Raw genomic sequence first — 22,023 nt, 5'->3', positions numbered from 1 at the left:
CAACGCAGCACCATGAAGGACCGTATGTTGGTCCTTTGAAACCGCCGCCGCCTCCGTTCGGGTGAATTCAGGGGGTTAGCTGGAGAGCCGGACGGGGGCGGAGGCGACGGCGAAGTCCAGTGCTGGGGCCATGCAGAACTGCTCATTCAGGGGGCCGTGGACTGGCAAGCTGCCCTCCGCTCTCTCTTTCTCTCTCTGTTGCCAGCGTGGTGTATGAGAAAGAGAAAGCAAGAGAGAGAGAGAAAGAGGGAGAGATAGAGAGGGAGAGAGAAAGGATAGAAATATAGTGAGAAAGAAAGAGGGAGAGATAGAGAGGGAGAGAGAAAGAGGGAGAGAGAAATAGAGGGAGAGAGAAAGAAAGAGGGAGAGGGAGGGAGGGAGAGAGGGAGAGATAGAAATAGAATGAGAAAGAAAGCAAGAGAAAGAGGGCGGAAGAGGGAGAGATACAAAGAGGGAGAGAGAAAGAGTGAGTGAAAGAGACAGAAAGAGAAGAGAGAGAGAAAGAGAGAGGGACAGAGAGAGAAAGAGGGAGAGATAGAGAGGAAGACAGAAAGGGGGATAGATGGAAAGAGTGAGAGAGAGAAAAAGAGAAAGAGAAAAATGAGAAAACGAGGGAGAGGAAAATGAAACGAGAGAGAAGGAAGAAAAGAGAGGGAAGAGAGAAGTAGAGAGGAAGGAGGGAAGGAAGGAAGGAAGGAAGGAGAAATGGAGGGAGTTTCTTGATTTAAGTTTAAATTTACTTGTTAATAAAAATGTATAAATTACTTTATTACTTAATTACTTCTTATTTTAAATATTGTTTTTGTTCCCATTTTGTTTTTTACTTTAAATAAGATATGTGCAGTGTGCATAGGGATTTGTTCATAGGGGTTTTTTTATAGTCCGGCCCTCCAACAGTCTGAGGGACAGTAAACTGGCCCCCTGTGTAAAAAGTTTGGGGACCCCTGTCCTAGGGGAAAGAAAATAGGAAACTGACTATTAAGCCTACACAGAAAGCATAAAACAACAGTTTCTTTTTGAGGGAAAACAATAAAGACTGAATAATCATAAAATAATGAGTGTGGACACGAATTAGAAGAACAGTTAATTGTCCAGCACAGACTATACATTATTTAACTTTTGTAATATGTTCAATTTTAATTTTGGGAGATGCTAGCAATTTAAAAGAAATAATACATGCAATAGAATAGAACATTAAGCTATTAAAAAGGAAAGTAATAAAAATTAAAGGTTATCCTCATATTTTAAGTTAACTCCAGACAGTCAGCATTATTAAATACCCCATGAAGTATAAACAAATTACTAAGCAATTTACCTGTTTATAGATTTTCCCCTTTTCCAGTTTGTTTATTTTGTCCCATTGCAGAGAACCTTCTTCATCCATTTTTCTGAAAGGTCTTCAAAAAGTCAAAACATTGACGTTATAGGCTTCATTACAAAAATGCTACAAGAAAAGCTTTTAAATTGCAAATGAAAAGAATTTCAAGTGCATTACTTCAGCTACTAAAATTAATATATACAGTAAATAAAAAAATAATACATAGATGAAAGACTTGTACAGGCAATCCTCTACTTACAACAGTTCATTTTGTGACAGCTGAAAGTTACAACAGCACTGAAAAATGTGGCATATAACTGTTTTTCACACAACCGCTACAACATTCCCATGGTCATATGATCAAATTTCAGATGCTCGGCAAGTGGTTCAGATTTATGACCGTTGCAGTACCCCAGGGTCATGTGATCGGCTTTTGCCACCTTCTGACAAGCAAAGTAAGTGGGGAATCTAGATTCACTTAACAACTGTGTTACTAACTTAACAACTGCAGTGATTCACTTAACAACTGGCAAGAAAAGTCATAAAGTGTGGCAAACCCACTTAGCAAATTTTGGGCTTAATTTAGGTTGTAACTCGAGAACTACCTGCACTGAGATTATTATCACATAAATCAAATTTACTGAAAAATGTGTTAATTAAAGCAAATTAGGAAAGCTGAGACCCATGCATACATTGTTATACCTATCTTATACTCCCATATTATAACTTTTGATGCTTGTCAATACAGTGGTACCTCGTCATACGAACACCTCTTCCAACAAACGTTTCAAGATACGAACCCGGTGTTTAAGATTTTTTTTGCCTCTTCTTCCGAACTATTTTCAAACACAAGCCGCCGCTGCTGGGATGAAGGGGTTTCTTTTTTCTTTTTTTTTGAAGAAAGAAAAGGGAGGGGCGGCTTGTAGAGAGCGAAAGAGTTTGCATTAACAAAGCAAGGAGAACGGAATGCTTGCAGAGGCAATGAAAGGGTGTGTTTTGAAGAAAGAAGAGGGAGGGGCGGCTTGGAGAGAGCAAAAGAGTTTGCATTAATAAAACAAGGAGAATGGAATGCTTGCAGAGGCAATGAAAGGGTGTGTTTTGAAGAAAGAAAAGGGAGAGGTGGCTTGGAGAGACAAGTTTGGGATTTTCCTGAAGGATTTGCAGGCATTATTCCCTTTTACATTGATTCCTATGGGAAACATTGTTTCGTCTTACGAACTTTTCACCTTACCAACCTTGTCCTGGAACCAATTAAGTTGGTAAGACAAGGTATCACTGTATTTTGTAACCACTATTTTAAAGAAACTTTAAGATGTGTGGCTTTCAACTCCTGGATTTCATTGTACAACTGATGAGATTGAGAAACACAGCTCTAACTTGTACTGTGAATGTTGATTTCCAACTATTTTGAAACAGGAAACCTACAAACAGGGTAAGTCTAAATCTAAAGTATTGCCCAGAAGAAGACTTTACCACTCAGAACTCAGGACAAACAAAAATAACCCCAAAGAAACCTAAGAATACCAGCTCTGACAATATAATACAAAGTTGTATCCAATGTATGTTTTTATCCCATTGCTACAACCTTCCAGTTTTGCCAGTGATTAAATACAGCCCTGGGACACCAAAAGACAGTCTACTCCTATTTTCAATAATGTTTGTTTCAAATACAAAATTTAACAAAATTTAGAGAACCAAATGTAAAATAAGGTGTTTTAAACATTTTGGAAATAGATCAAGCTCAAAACAATATATTCTTGAACTCATAAGTGTTTTCTCTGAGGCTTGAAACACTTTCCCTCTGCGGCAAATGGCTTACTTGTGTTCAAAATAGCAGCTCCACACTCAAAGCAGTATTTTGCGAAATTTCACACTACATCCTCGATGCTACATTACATGCATGCACGCACATACACACACCCATCCCCAAATAAAAAATAAGCAGACACATGAATAAATAACAACCAGAATAGCTTGAATTTTCTGTTGGTAAAATTTTATGTTTAGTGTCTATCATTATAGAGAATAATAAAGCCTTAATATCAGCTGCGCAGTGGCCTCGAGGTGAAGACACATGCCTCCCACTCAGAAGGTTTTGAGAGGCAGCAGCAGATGTTTCTCTGTTGGGGTGCAAAGAGAAAACATCTGCTGTGAGCTCTGTGTAGGAATCAGGAAAGGCATACGGTCAGTGAATGTTCAGCTCCACTCAGTCGCCCTGATTTCACCCCAAAGCAAAGGATTAAAGCATCATAAAAAGAAGAAAAGGCCTCAACATTCTTCTCATGAGGCTGGGAAACAATTTAATATGCTTACACAAAATCTGGAAGACAGTTTTAGAAGTGGGAGCTGACCAGGCGAGATTTTAATTGTACAGAGTAACTTGGCATCTACTCCTTAAAATCATACCACTTGCAAAATTAATTCCTCCCTCCCACAAGATGGCGCTAGGATAATAGCCATGGCATAGCATCGTGATATGGTACATTTGGGGACCTGTTCTGCTTTAGAGGCAGCTAATTATTAATGGCAGAAAATGTAATACAACCAATATACTTACTTTCGCTTATCGGTAAAGAAACTGGGCTTTTCTGCTTGCACAATGACAATGTCAAAAAGGTCCTGCCAGTTTTTGCCAACCATGTATTTCATCCCTTTATCGCTATTGGCAAAACAGTAGGGAAATGTAAGTAACTTCAGTTTCTTAAGCAAAACAATAACTAATCTCAGACTTGCTTCATACAGTATTTCTCATTATGTGTCATTTAGTGCACAAAGCAAGCAGCACGGTTCCTAACTAGGTTTGTTAGCTGGTAAGAATATGCGGCTTTTCATCAATTTGGAGATTAGCAGAGAATGGCATCTTGGGCCACATGTCATGCTTAACTTTATAAGTATTTGGAAAGAGCACGCTTTGTTCCAAAAAAATTCTTAGGCAAAGTTCAAAGCCTCCTTCTTTTTCTAGGATTAGAAAATGAGTTACCGCTAGTGGATTTGGCCTATGCAGCCAGGATTTACTATCAATCCCGCTGTTAGAAACATTATGTAATGACCATCAATAACCCTGGGATGCTTATAGGGATTATTTAAAGAACCAATTTGTAGGATTATAGATAACTAAATAATGTAGGCACTGAATAAATATTGTCTTTGATCTAAGGCATGTTAGGAGTTGTCCCGCAATCAGATAAAATAAAGAATTTATTTATTTATTTATTTATTTATTTATTTATTTATTTATTTGTTTGTTTGTTTGTTTGTTTGTTTGTTTAGATTTGTATGCCGCCCCTCTCCGCAGACTCGGAGAGGGGCGGCGACTGTTTTATATGTCTCTAAATATTCCCATAATATTTACTAAGAACAACATTAATGTTTTATATTTCTTTCTTCTTTTTTTTACAACTGTTCCATAACCTCTTAGAATGTGAGACCATATCATCTTATGAGAAGCAGGATATTAGGTATTCCAGAATATTAGAGACCTAATAATTTCCTAGAGCACTAGTAGCTCTCTTCAGGGTTTTTTTTTTAATATGAAACTTTAATTAGAGAGAGAGAAGGCTGAGATATGAAAAAACATATAGAGATCTTCTAACATTATAGCACATTATGGCCTCAGCATGCTATAATGTTGAATGTTTGGGAAATAAAGGGTTCAACTTTAAAATACACGACATCTTTACAATTGAGAATTAGATTTTAACACAGGATTGTATGAGAATGTGCAAAAGTATTAATAGGTCACTGAATCGTATGATGCTATTAAGATAAGCTATCTTTACTGAACATTTTCAGTCTTCCTACTTCTTTCTTTATGTCTGCACATGACTGATCATTTCATCAAGATGAATGTATGCAAGTTAATACTTACACAAAACTAAAAGGACTGTTGGTGATGAGAAAGAGTTTTTTATTGTTGTTAACCAGTCTATTTAAGACAGCATATGTTTCATCTCCATGAAGAATATATTTCTCTGCAAGAAACAGGTGAAGCTAAGCATACTATAAACTTTTGTATATTACAGTGGTAAAAGATACAATTTAGTTACATTTCACCCAGCGATAGTGAAATAATTCATCTACAGAAAGTATGGAAGTTATCCAAAGAAGGAAGGATTGACAGGCCCAAGAGTTCCTTTTTCTACATCTCTGCTCTCAACTCACTTTTTTTTTTGCCAACCGGAAAGTGACAATTAGGTGATATAAAATAATTGTGGGCAATATACAAATAAAACGTCAGTAACTGACATAACTCAGATGAATAAATTATTGCATGTGAGATGAGGCAATCCATCTTTTGAACTAGACTTGATTGCTCACATATGTTCTGAAGCCCAGGAAAGGATCCATTGGGTTCACGGTCTTTCTAATCTTCAATGTCTAAAACAATATGATTAAAAATATTACGAATGTAGTTATTGGATGAAGATTTTTTTATACATAAATTGCAGTGTACAGTAATTCTGTTAGGGAGAAAAGAAACCCTTTCTTTCTTTCAATTAGCTAACTCTTTCTATAAAGACATTAACAAATCAAATAGTTACATAGAAACATCTTTGTGGTCACAGATAGGAATGCTAATAAGTATACGCAAGATGAAGAAAAGAAAGTTTTTGTTGTTTTGGTTCTACCTCCTGATGGAATATGGATCTGGTTGACTAGCCACAAGATAATATACATAAAGTTTCACTACCCTGATTTAAAACCATTACGTGTGGTACTCATTCTTATTCACAATTAAAAGATAGGACTTCACTGACCCATGTCCTTTCCAATCCATTTGTACATCATTCCTTTCACATGGACATCTTTAATAGCATCCTAAAATTGGGAAAAGAAATTAGGTGTTAGTTTTCTTGGTGTTGTGTGTTGTTACAAAGTTACCAAAAAGACCAGTCCAAACAATATTTATTAGGGACCATGATAGCTCATGTGGTTAGCATACTGGGTTCATGATCAGTGATTCCATGTTTGAGATCCAAGTGCTATTTGTGATGGGGTTAGCTCTCGTCGTTTGCTCCAGCTCCTGCTGGCCTGTGCAATCACAAGTAGATAGATAGGTACCACTTAAGTAGGCACATTAATGGGGACATGAAAGGGGTCCCCAATGGGGAATCCCCCAGGCAACAGTGAGGTCACCAGCCAATCCTTTCAACCCAGAAAGCAACTTGATGCTTCTGACGTAAAATTGAGCAAACAATATTATTATTTTTTTTATCTTTTATGTTCTAGAAGAATTATACTTACAGTTACGTCCTTGAAAAGATGAACTTGGTCATACTCAATATTGTGAGTCATGAAGTAGTCAGTTACTGATGAAAGTAAGGTCATTTCAGGAAGAGAGAAAATGTCCATAAATTGTTTGATCGATGGACCCTACTCAGAAAAACAAAATATTATTACTATTTAAAAACATATTGAATTGTGGGATAGACAACAAAATGTGATGTTATTCAAGATAAATGCTCACTCTTGTAAAATTCATGTATAAATACCACCTTCTTTTTTTACAGCATAGCAAAAGATATTCTTGGCTTTGTTATTCATTTAGAATCAGCCCCTGCAGCATTCCATTCATAAATTTAAATATGCCGTACTTATGAAAGACTCATAAAATTAGATTACAAAAGAATTAGATGTTTTTGATTACTGGATACTTGACACAGGTTTTTCTATTAGAAATATAAAATACTTCCAAAACTATTTTTTCTTCCAGCAAAACTCAGGGCTGATCTAAAGAATATGTGATTTCTCTGTAAGTTCGTCTTTTTATATTGGGAAATAATTAGAAATACGTACATTAGTTCCATGAATTAATCACCCAGAAAGCCCAACCATTAAAGGTTTAGAAGATTAAATAATGTTCCCTTTCATTAAACTCCAAATTCCAAAGCTAATTTTGGATCCAGCATCTTTTTTTTGTTACTAGGTTTATTTGAACTGCTTTTATGCCTCTGTTCCAGCAACAAATAATTTTAATGCCATAGTATGCATGTCTATTACATTACAGCCCTTTCTCAAGTATAGCCAATAAATATGAAACAGTATATTATACACATCCAGAAAACTCTTTTACTAAATTGTAGAAAATGTTTAAATGCCTACAATGTTAGTTCTCAATCTCCTTACTAGAGTTGAAAGTTTAAAATAATTACAGTACAAAAAAGCATCTTCCCAGGATTTTTTCCTCTTGCTATTGAAAATAATTTTAAATGATCTCAGAACTAATATAGTGCAAGAAATGAAAAACACACTTGGATTGAAATGCAGAAAAAATACAAGAGCAGTTCCTTCAAAATATTCCACCAACCTTTCCTGCCGGCTATTTTCCACTGGAGCAAAATATAGCTCAACTTTTCCATGTTTCAGTGGAACAAAACTTAAAACATATTGAGCTCTGGCTAGAGAATACAGTGATTTTTTTTTTTTTGGTGGGGGGGGGGGGGGGCTTGCATTTTACTTTTCACCTTCCAAGGATAATAACAGGTGAGGTAATTAGTCTATCAGCTATTCAACTAACAGAAAAAATTGACTGGATTATATATGTTTTCGTAGATTTTCACGGGTACAGGTATGTAATATATATAACAAAACATTAACATATAAAGCATTTTAAAATCTAAATGGCAAAATATGAATTAGAATATAAAGCATTTGAAACATCAACTAGTTAGAAATGATATAAGAATCCAGAATTCTCTGGATTTTCAAGAGAATCTATTCAAATAAACCCTGAGTTGTTCTTTAGTTGGGTGAGAGAAATTACCCAAAAAAAATTATTTATTTATTTATTTATTTGATTGATTGATTGACTGATTGATTGATATGCCACCTCTCTCCAAGGACTCTATCAACATATAAAAGGAAACAATGAAAAACAAAGGCTAAATCCAATTAATTAAAACTAATCTAAGATCCCCAATTTTGTTTAAAAATCAATTATACTCATTCAGACAATAATCACACATAACATTTGTCCGTGAGGGGGCTAGGATCTGATTACCTCATGCCTGGCGTCATAGATTAATCTTAAGACTCTTGTGGAAGGGAAGGAGGGTGGGAACAATGCGAATCTCTGGGGGGAACTGATTCCAGAGTGCTGGGCCCCCCACAGAGAAGGCTCTTCCCCTAGACCCCACCAAGTGACATTGTCTAGTTGCCGGGACCGGGAGAAGGCCGACTCTTTGAGACGTAACCAGTTGCAGGGACTCATATGGCAGAAGGCGGTCCTACAAATAATCTGGCCTGATGCCATGTAGGGCTTTATAAGTCATTACCAACACTTTGAATTGTGTCCGGAAACCAATCGGCAACCAATGCAGACTGTGGAGTGTTGGAGAAACATGCATGCCTAGGAAGGCCCATGGCAGCTCGCAAGGCTGCATTTTGCATGATTTGTAGTTTCCGAACACTCTTCAAAGGAGCATTGCAGTAGTCCAATCTCGAGGTGATAAGGGCATGAGTGACTGCGAGTAGAGACTGCCATAAAGCAACTAAATAAGACTTTTCAGTACAAACTAGGATAAAACTAGACGATTATTCTGTCAACTGAGAGCAAGTTCCTTCTTATGTCCTCTTTTGATTTAAATCCCTGGCTTCTTTTTCCTGCCTTTCCCATGCTTAATAGATATCCTGCTTTATGTTTCTCAGGCTGAGCTGCTGATATAACCAACATGCTTGCTTTGAGAAACTCTAGTTCTCTATTTCATTCCCATGTTCAGTCGGCACATTAACAAGACAAAAGAACTAATGCCATCACTGTTATGGTTTTTTTCCCAAGGCAAAAGGCACTGCTAATTGAGAAAATAAACATACCAATCAGCCAGGCACATTCCTATAGTTTTACTGTCTTGAGACAGTAATTGCAAGCCTTCTGAACTCTGAGCTCTGGCATTTTAAAAAATGTCAGTTTTATGACTTTTTACTAGGTTGCTTCCCCCATTTCACCCCGCCAATATAAGGATCACTCGTATTGAAAGTGCATAAATGTGCAAATTATTAATATAGTGATTTGTTTAGTTAGTTGAATTTGGGGGCTACCTTTGAAAAGTGTTCGGAAACTTCAGATCGTGCAGAATGCAGCTGCGAGAGCAATCATGGGCTTCCCTAAATGTGCCCATATCACACCAACACTCCGCAGTCTGCATTGGTTGCCGATCAGTTTCCGGTCACAATTCAAAGTGTTGGTTATGACCTATAAAGCCTTTCATGGCATTGGACCAGAATATCTCTGGGACTGCCTTCTGCCGCACGAATCCTAGAGACCGGTTAGGTCCCACAGAGTTGGCCGTCTCCAGGTCCCGTCGACTAAACAATGTCGTTTGGCGGGACCCAGGGGAAGAACCTTCTCTGTGGCAGCCCTGACCCTCTGTAACCAGCTCCCCCACCTCTGCCATCAGGCATGGGGGAATTGAGACATCTCCCCCGGGCCTATACAGTTTATGCATGGTTATGTTTGTGTGTATGTTTTTGCTTTTTAATAAGGGGTTTTTTAGTGACTTTTAAATTATTAGATTTGTTGTATATTCTTTTATTGCTGTTGTGAGCTGCCCCGAGTCTACGGAGAGGGGCGACATACAAATCTAATAAATAAATAATTTTTTACAATCATCAGCCACTTGGTTTGCTGGATTTTGAAATGTTTGTGACTTTGTCTCTGAGCTTTGTGCAATGACTGCTTTTTGCCTTTCATTTAGGTGGCCCATGTCTACCTGATTCATTTAATTCATTTAATAATTGAATAAATATGAATAAATGAATTCAAGAAACATTTAGTTTTAATATTAAATGTTTTAATGTTTCTAACTATTGCTCTTGCAATTTTGTAAGTCACCCAGTGTCACTTGACAGTGAGCTGGCAGCATATAAATTTAATAAATAAATAAAATTCATGTTTCTCCATTTGTAATGAAAGCCAAATATTAGTTACATTGGCAGCCGTATACCCATTTTGCTGATAGCTATCAAAACCTGGCTTGGCTTTTTCTTTTTAAATATTATGATTGTCTGCAAATCCCTGAACTTATCAAAGGGGCTGGCCAAAGGAAAACAGGGAGATAAGAAATCTGTGTGCTTCATGCAGCTTAATACAAAAATAAATTAACCAACAAAATTTACATCCCGGCCATCATAGCCGCTCCGAGTCTTGGGAAAGGGGCGGCATACAAATCTAATAAATAATAATCATTCTTTTCACAAAGTACATCCATACAAAATACCATATCAGCCTAAAATTTATATACTTTATAACATATAATTTAACATTCTGTAATGATAAAATATTTGAGCAAGCAAAGCTATTTAATATCTACATGAAACCGCTGGGTGAGATCATCCAAGAGCATGGGGTGAGGTATCATCAGTACGCTGATGATACCCAGCTTTACATCTCCACCCCATGTCCAGTCAACAAAGCAGTGGAAGTGATGTGCCGGTGTCTGGAGGCTGTTGGGGCCTGGATGGGTGTCAACAGACTCAAACTCAACCCAGATAAGACGGAGTGGCTGTGGGTTTTGCCCCCCAAGGACAATCCCATCTGTCCGTCCATCACCCTGGGGGGGGAGTCATTGACCCCCTCGGAGAGGGTCCGCAACTTGGGCGTCCTCCTCGATCCACAGCTCACATTAGAGAACCATCTTTCAGCTGTGGCGAGGGGGGCATTTGCCCAGGTTCGCCTGGTGCACCAGTTGCGGCCCTATTTGGACCGGGATTCATTGCTCACAGTCACTCATGCCCTCATCACCTCGAGGTTCGACTACTGTAATGCTCTCTACATGGGGCTACCTTTGAAAAGTGTTCGGAAACTTCAGATCGTGCAGAATGCAGCTGCGAGAGCAGTCATGGGCTTACCTAGGTATGCCCATGTTTCGCCATCACTCCGCAGTCTGCATTGGCTGCCGATCAATTTCCGGTCACAATTCAAAGTGTTGGTTATGACCCTTAAAGCCCTTCATGGCACTGGACCAGAATATCTCCGAGACCGCCTTCTGCCACACGAATCCCAGCGACCGATAAGGTCTCACAGAGTGGGCCTTCTCCAGGTCCTGTCAACTAAACAATGTCGGTTGGCGGGCCCCAGGGGAAGAGCCTTCTCTGTGGTGGCCCCGACTCTCTGGAACCAACTCCCCCCAGAGATTAGAACTGCCCCTACTCTCCCTGCCTTCCGTAAACTCCTTAAAACCCACCTCTGCCGTCAGGCATGGGGGAACTGAAACATCTCCCCCAGGCATGTTCAATTTATACATGGTATGTTTGTGTGTGTGTTTGTTAGTAAATGGGGTTCTTTTTAAATCTTCTTAAATATTTTAAATTATTTGGATTTGTTATGATTGCTGTATTTCTGTTGTGAGCCGCCCCGAGTCTGCGGAGGGGGGCGGCATACAAATCTAAATAATAAATAAATAAATAATAAAATATAAGGTGACCAAATTTTAACATTGCTAAAGAGGGACACCATTGACCGTGTGTGCGTGTCCTTGATTAAAAATTTGGTGAATATGGAGGGAAAAAATATATCTTTCTCTTTTTCTCTCTCTCTCTTCCTCCCTCCCTTTCTCTCTCCCTCCCTCCATCTTTCTCTCTCTCTTTTTTCCTTCCTTCCTCTCTCTTTTTTCTCTCTCTGTGTTTCTCTCTCTCTTCCTCCCCTTCTCTTTCTTTCTATTTCCTTCCCTCCATCCCCCTCTCACTCTTTCTCTCTCTTCTTCCCTCCCTTTCTCTCTTTCTCTTTCTCTCTCTCCCTCTCTCTTTCTCTCTCCCTTCCTATCTTTTTTCTCTCTATCTCTCTCTTCCTTTGTGCCTCTTACTCTTTCTTTCTTTCTTTCTTTCTCTCCCTTCCTCTCTTTTCTCTCTCTCTTTCTCTCTCTCTCACTCCTTCCCTCCCTCTTTCTCTCTTTCTCTCTCTCTTCCTCCCTCCCTTTCTCTCTCTCTCTCTTTCATGACACTCGGACCTGCTAAGTGCACTCCTCCACGCAGCCGCCAGACAGGATCATCGACAGAGCACCTGGTGCCCCGCTGATGAACCCCCGAGCAGCAGGAGCCCCTAATGAAAAAGAGGGCCAGGATGGTGGGTGCACTGCATTGGCTTCTATGGGAAGCCACCCGGGACTCACCAGCCACCCCACCCATCCTGTCTCTCACTCTCTTTCCCTGCGAGGGGGCGCGGTGTCGGCTGTTCAGGCAGGCTGAGGAGCAACAGCGTTAGCAGCTCTTTAGCAGCATCAACGTCCCCGGTGCCCATTCCAGCCCCCCAGGGCGGAAGCTGAGCTGCTTGCCAGCCGATCCCTTCAAGCCATCCGATCACATGGCAAGCAGCTCCAACGCAATCTCTAGCCGATGTTCAAGCTGCCGGCTGATATGTCAAAAAATTGGGACTTCTAAAAAACCCTGTGGGACGCAGGAAAAATTGACAAAAAGCAAGACTGTCATGCAGAAATTGGGAAATCTGGTCACCTTAAGCAAATGCTAAAAATACCTTTTGATACAGCTTTTGACACTTGCCCTTTTCATGTTGTTTTACAAGAGCACTTCAAATTGCTGTCTTGCATTTTGACATTTCCATATTGTTTCTATTTTACATAGTGCTCAACATGCAGCCATTTATTTAATGACTGAAGTTACAGCAGCACAGGAAAAGTGACTAATGAGTTTTTTTCACACTTACAACCATTGCAGCATCCTATGGTAACGTGATCAAAATTTGGATGCTTGGTAGCTGGTATATATTTATGATGGTTATTTTGTGTTAGGATTACGTATTACTTTTGCAACCTTCTCATAAACAAACCATTGCAGCATCCAATGGAGAAGTGAGATTCATTTAAGAACTGTGTTACAACTTAACTACAGTGATTCACCTAACAATTATGACTAGAATGGTCATGAAATACTTGGTGAACTAGAAAAATGTGGGATAGACAGCATCATCACCAGATGGATTTATAACTGGCTGACAAATTGTACTCAATGAATAGTCCTTAATGGTACTATATCTCCATGGAGGGAAGTAAACATTGGGGTACCACAAGGTTCTGCCTTAGGCCCAATATTCCTTTAAAAATGACTTAGATGAGAAAATAGAAGGGGAATTCATCAAATTTGCAGATGACATTAAGTGGACCATAACAACCAATACTCTAGAAGACAAGCTCAGTATCCAAAAAGATCTTGACAGGCTTGAACAACGGGTCCTACCCAACAACATGAAATTTACCATGGATAAAACCATGGATAAAAGCACAGTTTCATATCTATGTAGGAAAACAAGTACAGATTAGGTGTTAATCAGTAATTGTAAGGGACCTTGGAGTCCTAGTGGTCAATCACTTAAACATGAGCCAGCAGTGTGTGGCAGAAGTAAAAAGCTAACACAATCCTTGGTTGTACAATCAGGCATAAAATCAAACTCACATGGTCTTATTATCGCTTTATAAATCTTAAGAAAGACCACAGGCGGAATACTGCGACTAGTTTTAATCACATTTGAAAAAAAGATGTTGAGACTTTGGAAAAAAAGGCAAAGAACAACTAAGAGCCTGGAGACAAAAACATACGAACAACAGTAGCAGGAATTGGGCATGGCCAGTCTAAAAAAAGAAGGACTAAGTTTTACATGATAGGAGTATTCCAGTATTTGAGGGGCTGCCACAAAGAAGAGGGGGCCAATTTATTTTTCAAAGCTCCAGAAGGCAAGACAAGAAATAATGGATGGAAACTAATGAAGGAGAAAAAGCAAACTGGAATTAAAGAGAAACTTCCTAACAGTGAGGACAACCAGTGAAACAATATATTTTATAATACCATAAGCTCTCTGTTCAGAAGCACTTGTTTTGAATTAAACAGTAAAATCTGTCGCTCTTTAAACTATGGGCATTTCTGTGTATACAGAATATCATACACACAGTGCAACCCAAAATTTGGCAAGGCAGAATGCTATTTATAAGGGGTGGATCCAGTTAAAATACAGAGAAATTCTGATGACACTGGGTGGTTTCCAAGTTCAGGTTCATAGACCAAATGATCACATATGGTTAAAGATAGTCCAAGGACAACAGAAGCATGTGTTATTTTATTAACATCACAAAAGTAAAAAGTAACTCATTAGTCCAATTTTACATATTTTAACAGAAAACAGAAAACAATGAGCCAGTGAAAGAGTTAACTTAATTATTTAGGATGTATTTGTTGTAAAAATGAAAACGTCCTACATTATATTAAATTAAAACTGATATTACGTGAAAGGGGGAAAAAGATATTCTATATAGAGGAGATAACCATGTTACTTTGCCATTGACAATAAATTCTACATAGTTTATTGTCTTCCGAACTATTTTTTCAACTCACAATAGAATGAGGCAGATAAATAAAGCTTTTATTATTATTTTATTCCCATTATTGAGTAGTGCCACCACTCATGGCACTAATGAATCTAAACAATAAAACTGAAGAAAAATGATGTCATTGGAGCTGTGCATAGTACATATACCAGGCTTCTTTGTATTTATAAATCTTCAATGGAAGTTGCAAAGACTTAATCTGAGATTAAGTGCTTGAAAGCCACAATGGCAGCAAAACAAAGGAATAAACAAAACACAAAAACATGGACTTGTAGGTCAGATTTTTCATATTTACAGTGAAACAACAATTATCTTTTGTGAGCCTGGATAATTTAAGGGGGAAAAACCCACTTTACTGAAGTTTGGGTTACAAAATAGAAAATACTCACTGTAAACAATACATGATTATTATTGATGTACCTTTGTACAAACTGTGGGGAACTAATAACCATTGTTTATTCTAGAAAGAAATCAGCAGATAGAACTTTAATATATTGAATTGATGGATTTTAAAAAGATAGTTAAATATGTTTGTAACTATTACTGTTGATACTGTCTTTTGCAATGTTAGGAAGATATTAACATTTTTCCTATTGAATTTGTGATCTGGTAAGATGATCTGAATAAATTTTCAGCATTTAATTCATTTAAATATAATAAATTGTCAGTAAAGTGTATTTACTTTACCTTGCCATAAAAATCACTCATCTGATATAATGGGATATGTTGGGTTCCACCATACATTTCAATAACTTCTTCATCAGGCACTGGATTTAGCCCCCTAAAAACAAATTAAATAATTCAGTCAAGAAAATACTAAAATTTAATAGACACCTAAACTCATATTATCCTACAATATTTGGTGTGTATGTGTGTGCTTTTTAAGACAGTTGTATTATCCTACTCAAAAGCACCTCAAAAGAAGTCATTGCGAAGAAAACATGCAGGTTCACAAAACCTCAAGATGCTGAATTTGATTCAGAGAATTATTTATTTTTATGGGCAATGAATCTGAATAGAAGTTGTGCAAGTGAATTGACATAATTTAGCTCTTATCAAGATATTAATGAAGACCAGTGGTAAACATTTTGTTTAAAATTCAGTGCTGTCCATTGACCTAAGTGACTTTCTAATATTATTAATGTTAATTGAACTCAAGTTTCTGAAGAAAAGGAAATCTAAGCCAATCTAAGAGAGCCCGAAATTTAAATATTTCATTATTATAAGAAAAGTTGCCAATAGAGAAAATGTCTTCAAAATATACAAAGAACTACATAAGCTAAGGTTGTAAGAGAAAAGGGGTTAATTTTTCTACACTGAGCTAATTTTTAACCAAAGCAGAAAAGCAGATTAATAGGGCAGAAGAGTATTACTCAAATGCAGCTGCATTAGCAAATACTGCTTCCTTAAATCATGAATTTTTATATCTCTTTTGTTCAAAGTTATGATAGTGTTTTTAAACTTTTTTCTCTTCCCATTTTTTAAACATCATGGTGGATCCCAAAAGAGTTTTTATTTATATAATCAATATTTAAAGTATTAAAAATTAAGATGGACTTATTTTGATGTCATGCTGCTTCTCGTGATTGTTTGAAGGGATTTCAATATTGTATTATTTTTTAATATAGGCTGGAAAATAATTTTGATTTCATGGACCTCTTGCAGAATATTGGCACAGCTCCAAGGGTCCTAGAACCCCATTTTAAGAAACCCTGATCTAGACCTTATCAGTCTTGTTATATATAGCATTCTGTTATATATAGCACACAAGGACAAATTCTTGTGTGTCCAATCACAATTGGTCAGTAAAGAATTCTATTCTATTCTATTCTATTTCCAAAGTAAAAGCTAACATGGATTGTAATGCTGCAAACGGATTTAGTTTTGCAAATTCTTCCATATCCCACAGCTACATTTTAAAAAGGAAGTAGCTTCACTTGAAAGCTCAATGGTCTATACTTTTGATAGAACTCTTGATTTTTTAAGAGAGCTAAGGTGTTGTAGTTGTTTAAGTAAAATAGGAATAGGGACAGGGAGACCCAGGTTCTAGCCCTTCTTTACGCATGGAAATTGCTGGATAACTCCAGGATAGAGTCTTCAAGGAGGTACTAGGGAAAAACCTCTGAAAAAACACTGCCAAGAAAACTGACAGCTTATATGTCATTTGAGTCACGTTTGACTCAAAGAATCATAACAAAAACAATGTTTTATTTCCGATACAAACTGAGTTGTAATATGATAGCAATTAATCTCCTAATATTGGTAGCTAAATTTGTTCTGATATGCCCAACATTGTTGTCATTGATCCTTTAAATTTGGCACAGTACTGTTTCCTCTGCAGCTGAGTTCAGAAAGCTTTCCCAGAACACTCAGGCTTCACCAACTGAAGACATTTCTCTGGAGCAAGTAAACAGTCTTGTGTCATCACCCGTGACCCATATTTGCTTCTGATTTCTATGCTAAATGTTGCATAAAGAACAGCTGCTTCTATGAAAGTCAATAGTTCAAGAAAGTGCATATAACAAGTGCATAAACTCACTGATAGGCAGTGCCCAATTGAACATAATGGAAAGCATCAATCTTCATCAGAAGGCTCTAAAAGAAAGGTAGACATTTATTGGGTAAAAATTTCATATTTTGACCTTGAATAATTTAATGTTAGAAGAATGTTGCAACCAAAACTATTCTTCAAAGGCAATGCATTTAAAACTACATTGGCAGATACAAATATATATCATGTTGGAACCCCCTTGGTGGTGGTTGTTGGGGTATTTTGGTTGTTGTTTATGTCTGCAGAGAATCATACACTATTTCTACTTCCACTGAAGAAAGAAAAGGATGGGAGGATTTTTGTTCAAATAGAAGCAACACACTCCTTTTTTTTTTTGCAGAGAGAGGCACCTTTCTAGCTCATCAATATGCAACGTTACATAATTTCAGGGATTTATTTATTTATTTACTTGAATTTGTAAGCCGCCCAACTCCCGAGGGACTCTGGGCGGCTCACAGCCAAAGTCAGTTTTAATTCTGCAGTAAGACAAATTGGGATTCTCACAACTGTTATACTAACATCTTGTACTTTAAATTATCTAAAAAGGAAAGATCCATTCTTTTAAATGGTAACATTCTGAAGTTATTTTTTGTAACTCCTTAACTTGCAACTTGTAACTTAACTTGTAACTTGCAGTGCTTAAATGTTTAGCTCACCACGTCCTACCCTGCTTCTAACTTTCAGGAAAATGTGTGTATGCTTTTTAAATGCTGTAGAGTCAGCCATGTTTAAGTATTTGTTAGTGTTGTAATTATTCCCTACTGGAGACAAAAATAATGCTGGCAGAAGGACAAAATAACATGATAAAGTACCCTAATGTTGTTAACAGAGATCATTGCAATTGAAGCTGCAAAATGCTGAAAAAAGACTTTCCTAACATCCTTCTCATATTGTTCAAGCCACTTTGGACCTTATTAGCATCATGTTCCTCTTTCTTTTTTGGGGGGAAAAACACATGCTAAATGTAGCTGCGAAATTTAGAAAATCTTAATACATAAACAAGAATATTCCACAGACTTTATTAACATGTTTAGATTGTCATACTATGTAACTATGGAGAAAGAAGTCCTTTCAGTCAGTGTTTCCCAACCTTGGCAACTTGAAGATATTTAGACTTCAACTCCCAGAATTGCCCAGCCAGCTGGCTGGGGAATTCTGGGAGTTGAAGTCCAGATATCTTCAAGTTGCCAAGGTTGGGAAACACTGCTTTAGGTAGCCCAAGGATTATGATCACTTGTTCAATTATGTACTGGCACTGAACAAAGGAAACTTATGACCGATCTGCAAAGTTGTGGCCACTGCACTGCAGTAACCTAATTGGGCTTTGGGTTCTTGGTGATTTACTCACTATTATAAAGCTGCAGTGACCTCTGCTTATATGATTGTGATAGAAATTCTGGTCCTGAATGGCTGTTGTAATTCAAGGATGACTGTTTCTCTGTGTATATGTAAACCCACATCCATACCTAATTTCTCCAAGAATTGCTGTAACGTAACAAACTAACCAGATATTTCAATGTTTCTTGTTTCCACATGGACCCAAATGATGTTACTAAATACTGTACTGTGAAAGACTAATTGAAAACAGATTCACATGTTCGCTCACCTTGTGCACATCATAATGAAGCCCTCTTATGGCAAAACCAGGAATGTATTCGTATTTCCTGAGTCCCTCTGGGTACTACAAAACATTTCATTAGAAAGAATGAGTATATTCTTCCAAACTAGGATACATGCTATATTTTGCTTATTTAAAAACTGCTAAAAATCTAGGCAACAGAAAACTGCATAGAACATAGTTTTAGACCAGGATTATAATGAACCATTAAGCTCATTGGACAAGTGCAGAGAGAGAAGTATGGAAAAGTATAGAGGAGATGGAAAACCTGGTCTTTTTTTTAAAAAAAAACATGTCTTAAGAGTAGAAATGTGAACTTTCCTCTGAGGAAAATCTGTACAGAATATAGCATTTTTATACATTTTCACTCCCATATCCTCCCATATTCCACACCCCAAATTTACTCCCATATTGGGGTGGTTTATTAATGATTCATCACTTTCACTGTCCATTGTCCATCTTTTTGGGGGTATATCTCCATCAACTACATGGAACTTTTCAGAGTTCATTCATTGATATTCATACCTTTATTTGTATTTTATTTAACTTTGACATGAATGTGTATATGTGGTATTCTTTGTCAGACATATTGTACATCATGATCTTGTTTATGAAAATAGAGTATTTAAGCCGTTCATAATTGGTTGATTTAAATGGCATTTTAACTTCTATTTCCGAGGAATAATGGTAGACTAGGACAGCTTTGCCTTTAGCAGAGCCAATAATTGTGGTGGAAAGTGGAATTGATGAAGGAAACAGCTCCTTGCATTCCCTTCCAGAAATACAGAGGACTTGGTATTGCCCAGAGTGTTCCATGTGTACTTCTAGCATGATGCAAACCGGTAGGGAAAGTAAGTGGAACCTATCCCTGGTGTTTATGTGTGTGTATTTATTTATTTCTGGTATGATTTAAGTGACTTTTGCTGATTAACATTGGAAGATGAGATTTTATTATTTGCCAATAAATAAAAGATGTGATATAGAATGAAGGTAGTTTTGGTTGCAAATTAGAGAAGATGTCAAGCTACCTGGGGTGGCGGGGGCTGGCAAAGGGGCCTGGCAGGGCCTGGCGGCGGGGGCTGGCAGTGTGGCATGGCCTGGCAGGATGATGCGACCTGGCGGGGCTGTGGGAAGTAGCGGAGCCGTGGACATAGATGGCTGGCATCCCCTGCCAGCAGATCTTACCTTGTTTTGCTGGTCGCTCACGACCGGTAGCTCTTCTCTCCAATTTCTGGGGGTTTTTTTCTTCCACGCATGTGCAGAAGCAAAAAAAACCCAAAAATCACACGTATGTGCGTCTTTGTGCAAGATTTGGCTTCCGCGCATGTGCAGAAGCTAAATCATGCACTGGGAATGGGGTGCACATGTGTGCGCTCCCGGCGTGTTCCGGTAGGGCTGAGATTGGTGGCCCACCCTTGGGCAGCTTATCAGCCACATCAAATAAATAAATAAAGTCAGAATCTAGAAGCACAAACAAGTCATGAAATGTAGAAGAAGAAAAAGTACTTCTCTTAAAGCCACTTCCACACCATACTGCCCCAATCTATTACAGATCAAGCGTCACACAAGAAGAGATGATGAGAATTGCAAACTCACCTTATACTGTTCAATTAGGATATCTCTGGCAGCATTGAATATCTTTGAATGTAGTAAGTTTGAATATTGTGCCAATGTATAATCATAATCAAAGCCATAGATCTCAACATCTCCCAAGCTAATCTCATTATTTGCATAGATAGCTGCGGGGTTAAGAAGATTGCAAACTCCTGGTGGAAGCAGATCTGGAACAAGACAATAAAAACACAGGGACTTCTTTGATTCAAGATGGTGGAGCACAGGAAAACTGTTCATGTGTAAAAAAATGGGGGGGTAGAGAATGGGGATGTGTATGTGTGTGAAATATTCCTTTCCTCACCATACTGAGTATTCAAGATTTGACATTTTCTTTCGAAACAAATGGCCCCAGAATAAATATTTCAACTAATTCAAGCATTTCATTATCAAAAGGAATAACTAAAACAAAAGACTTTTGCTGAATACTGCAAAGGATCAGCTCAAGTTCTGTTTTCCTCTGTCAGGAGCAAAATTTTACTCCTTCCTTCCCTCCTCAGAAGTATTTCAGAGGAACTAGGGACACTTCATTTGGAGGAACAGAACATTTCAGGAAACATTTTGAATGAGGGAAAAACAGAATCACTATCTAGGCACTGTACTTAATTTTATCTGGAAATGGAACAGGATTTACACTTATCATTATTACATAAGGGGTGGCGGAAGAATAATTGCATTTCCTTCTATTCTGTTTATTGAAGTTTTTCTATTCTAGTTGGATCTTCTCTTTGAAGATATAACAACATTTTCAATTAGAAATTGAGTTACAGTTACTCCAGCAGTTGATAATTCTTATAACTATATAGGGATTAGTTGTCCAATAGGAAACCAAATCTTACCAAAGATTTGCTTAAATGCTCAACCTATCTGATTCAGCCAACTGTATCTGCTCTTTCACAATCCTTGTTCCAAAATTATGAAAGCAGATTCAGCACAGGGAGAAAAATCATGTCCAGGTACACTTGATGCTTGAAATAGTCTTTGTAGACACAATCATTTAAAAGTATTGCCTGTTTTATACATCCCTCATATTTAAATTACGATTCCCAGTTAAACTAATCCTTTATTCTCTAGTGCACCAGAGGGCAGAACAAGAAGTAACGGGTGGAAGCTTGTTAAAGAGACATACAACCTAGAAGGAGATATTTCTTCTGACAGCAAAAGCAACTAAACAATAGAATAGCTTGACTCCTGGAGTTGTGGTTGGTGCATCCGCTGAAGATTTTCAAAAATAGACTGGACAATCACTTGACTGGAATAATATAAGACTCCTGCCATGAGCAGTGATTTGGAATAGAAGATGGCTGAGGACCCTTCTAACCTTATGACTCTTTGATCACTAATGGTATGATCAGTGAGTGAACTTTATTTGTGCCCCTGTTTTGAGATGGGCAGCCATATAGATGGTTTATATAAATTAGAACCTTGTTTGTATTGTTAACTTGCAGGTTTTTTACACATATAGGGATTAACCCTGTAAAGCTAAAGGAAAGGTATGTGTGTTATGATGTAATAATAATAATAATAATAATAATAATAATAATAATAATAATAATAATAATTTATTAGATTTGTATGCCGCGGACTCGGGGCGGCA

The 22,023-nt window shown here is 37.6% G+C and overlaps 1 protein-coding gene across 1 annotated transcript in view; it reads right to left on the bottom strand.

Annotated features, from left to right (window-relative positions):
- The window catches only part of NT5DC2 (5'-nucleotidase domain containing 2), a 40,939-nt gene that overhangs the window by 10,796 nt on the left and 8,120 nt on the right, over nt 1–22,023 (bottom strand). The window contains exons 2-10 of the mRNA XM_070738668.1: nt 20,412–20,596; nt 18,804–18,878; nt 17,186–17,241; nt 15,334–15,427; nt 6,563–6,691; nt 6,076–6,136; nt 5,187–5,289; nt 3,876–3,977; nt 1,316–1,397 (exon numbers count right to left, since the gene is read on the bottom strand). Coding sequence (XP_070594769.1) covers nt 1,316–1,397; nt 3,876–3,977; nt 5,187–5,289; nt 6,076–6,136; nt 6,563–6,691; nt 15,334–15,427; nt 17,186–17,241; nt 18,804–18,878; nt 20,412–20,596 — 887 coding nt within the window. The remainder of the gene's footprint in view (nt 1–1,315; nt 1,398–3,875; nt 3,978–5,186; nt 5,290–6,075; nt 6,137–6,562; nt 6,692–15,333; nt 15,428–17,185; nt 17,242–18,803; nt 18,879–20,411; nt 20,597–22,023) is intronic.

Source organism: Erythrolamprus reginae, chromosome 2, assembly GCF_031021105.1.
Source record: "Erythrolamprus reginae isolate rEryReg1 chromosome 2, rEryReg1.hap1, whole genome shotgun sequence".
Lineage (NCBI taxonomy): Eukaryota > Metazoa > Chordata > Lepidosauria > Squamata > Dipsadidae > Erythrolamprus > Erythrolamprus reginae.
The sequence above is the reverse complement of the archived record's forward strand: the minus strand, read 5'-3'. Positions and strand labels throughout refer to the sequence as shown.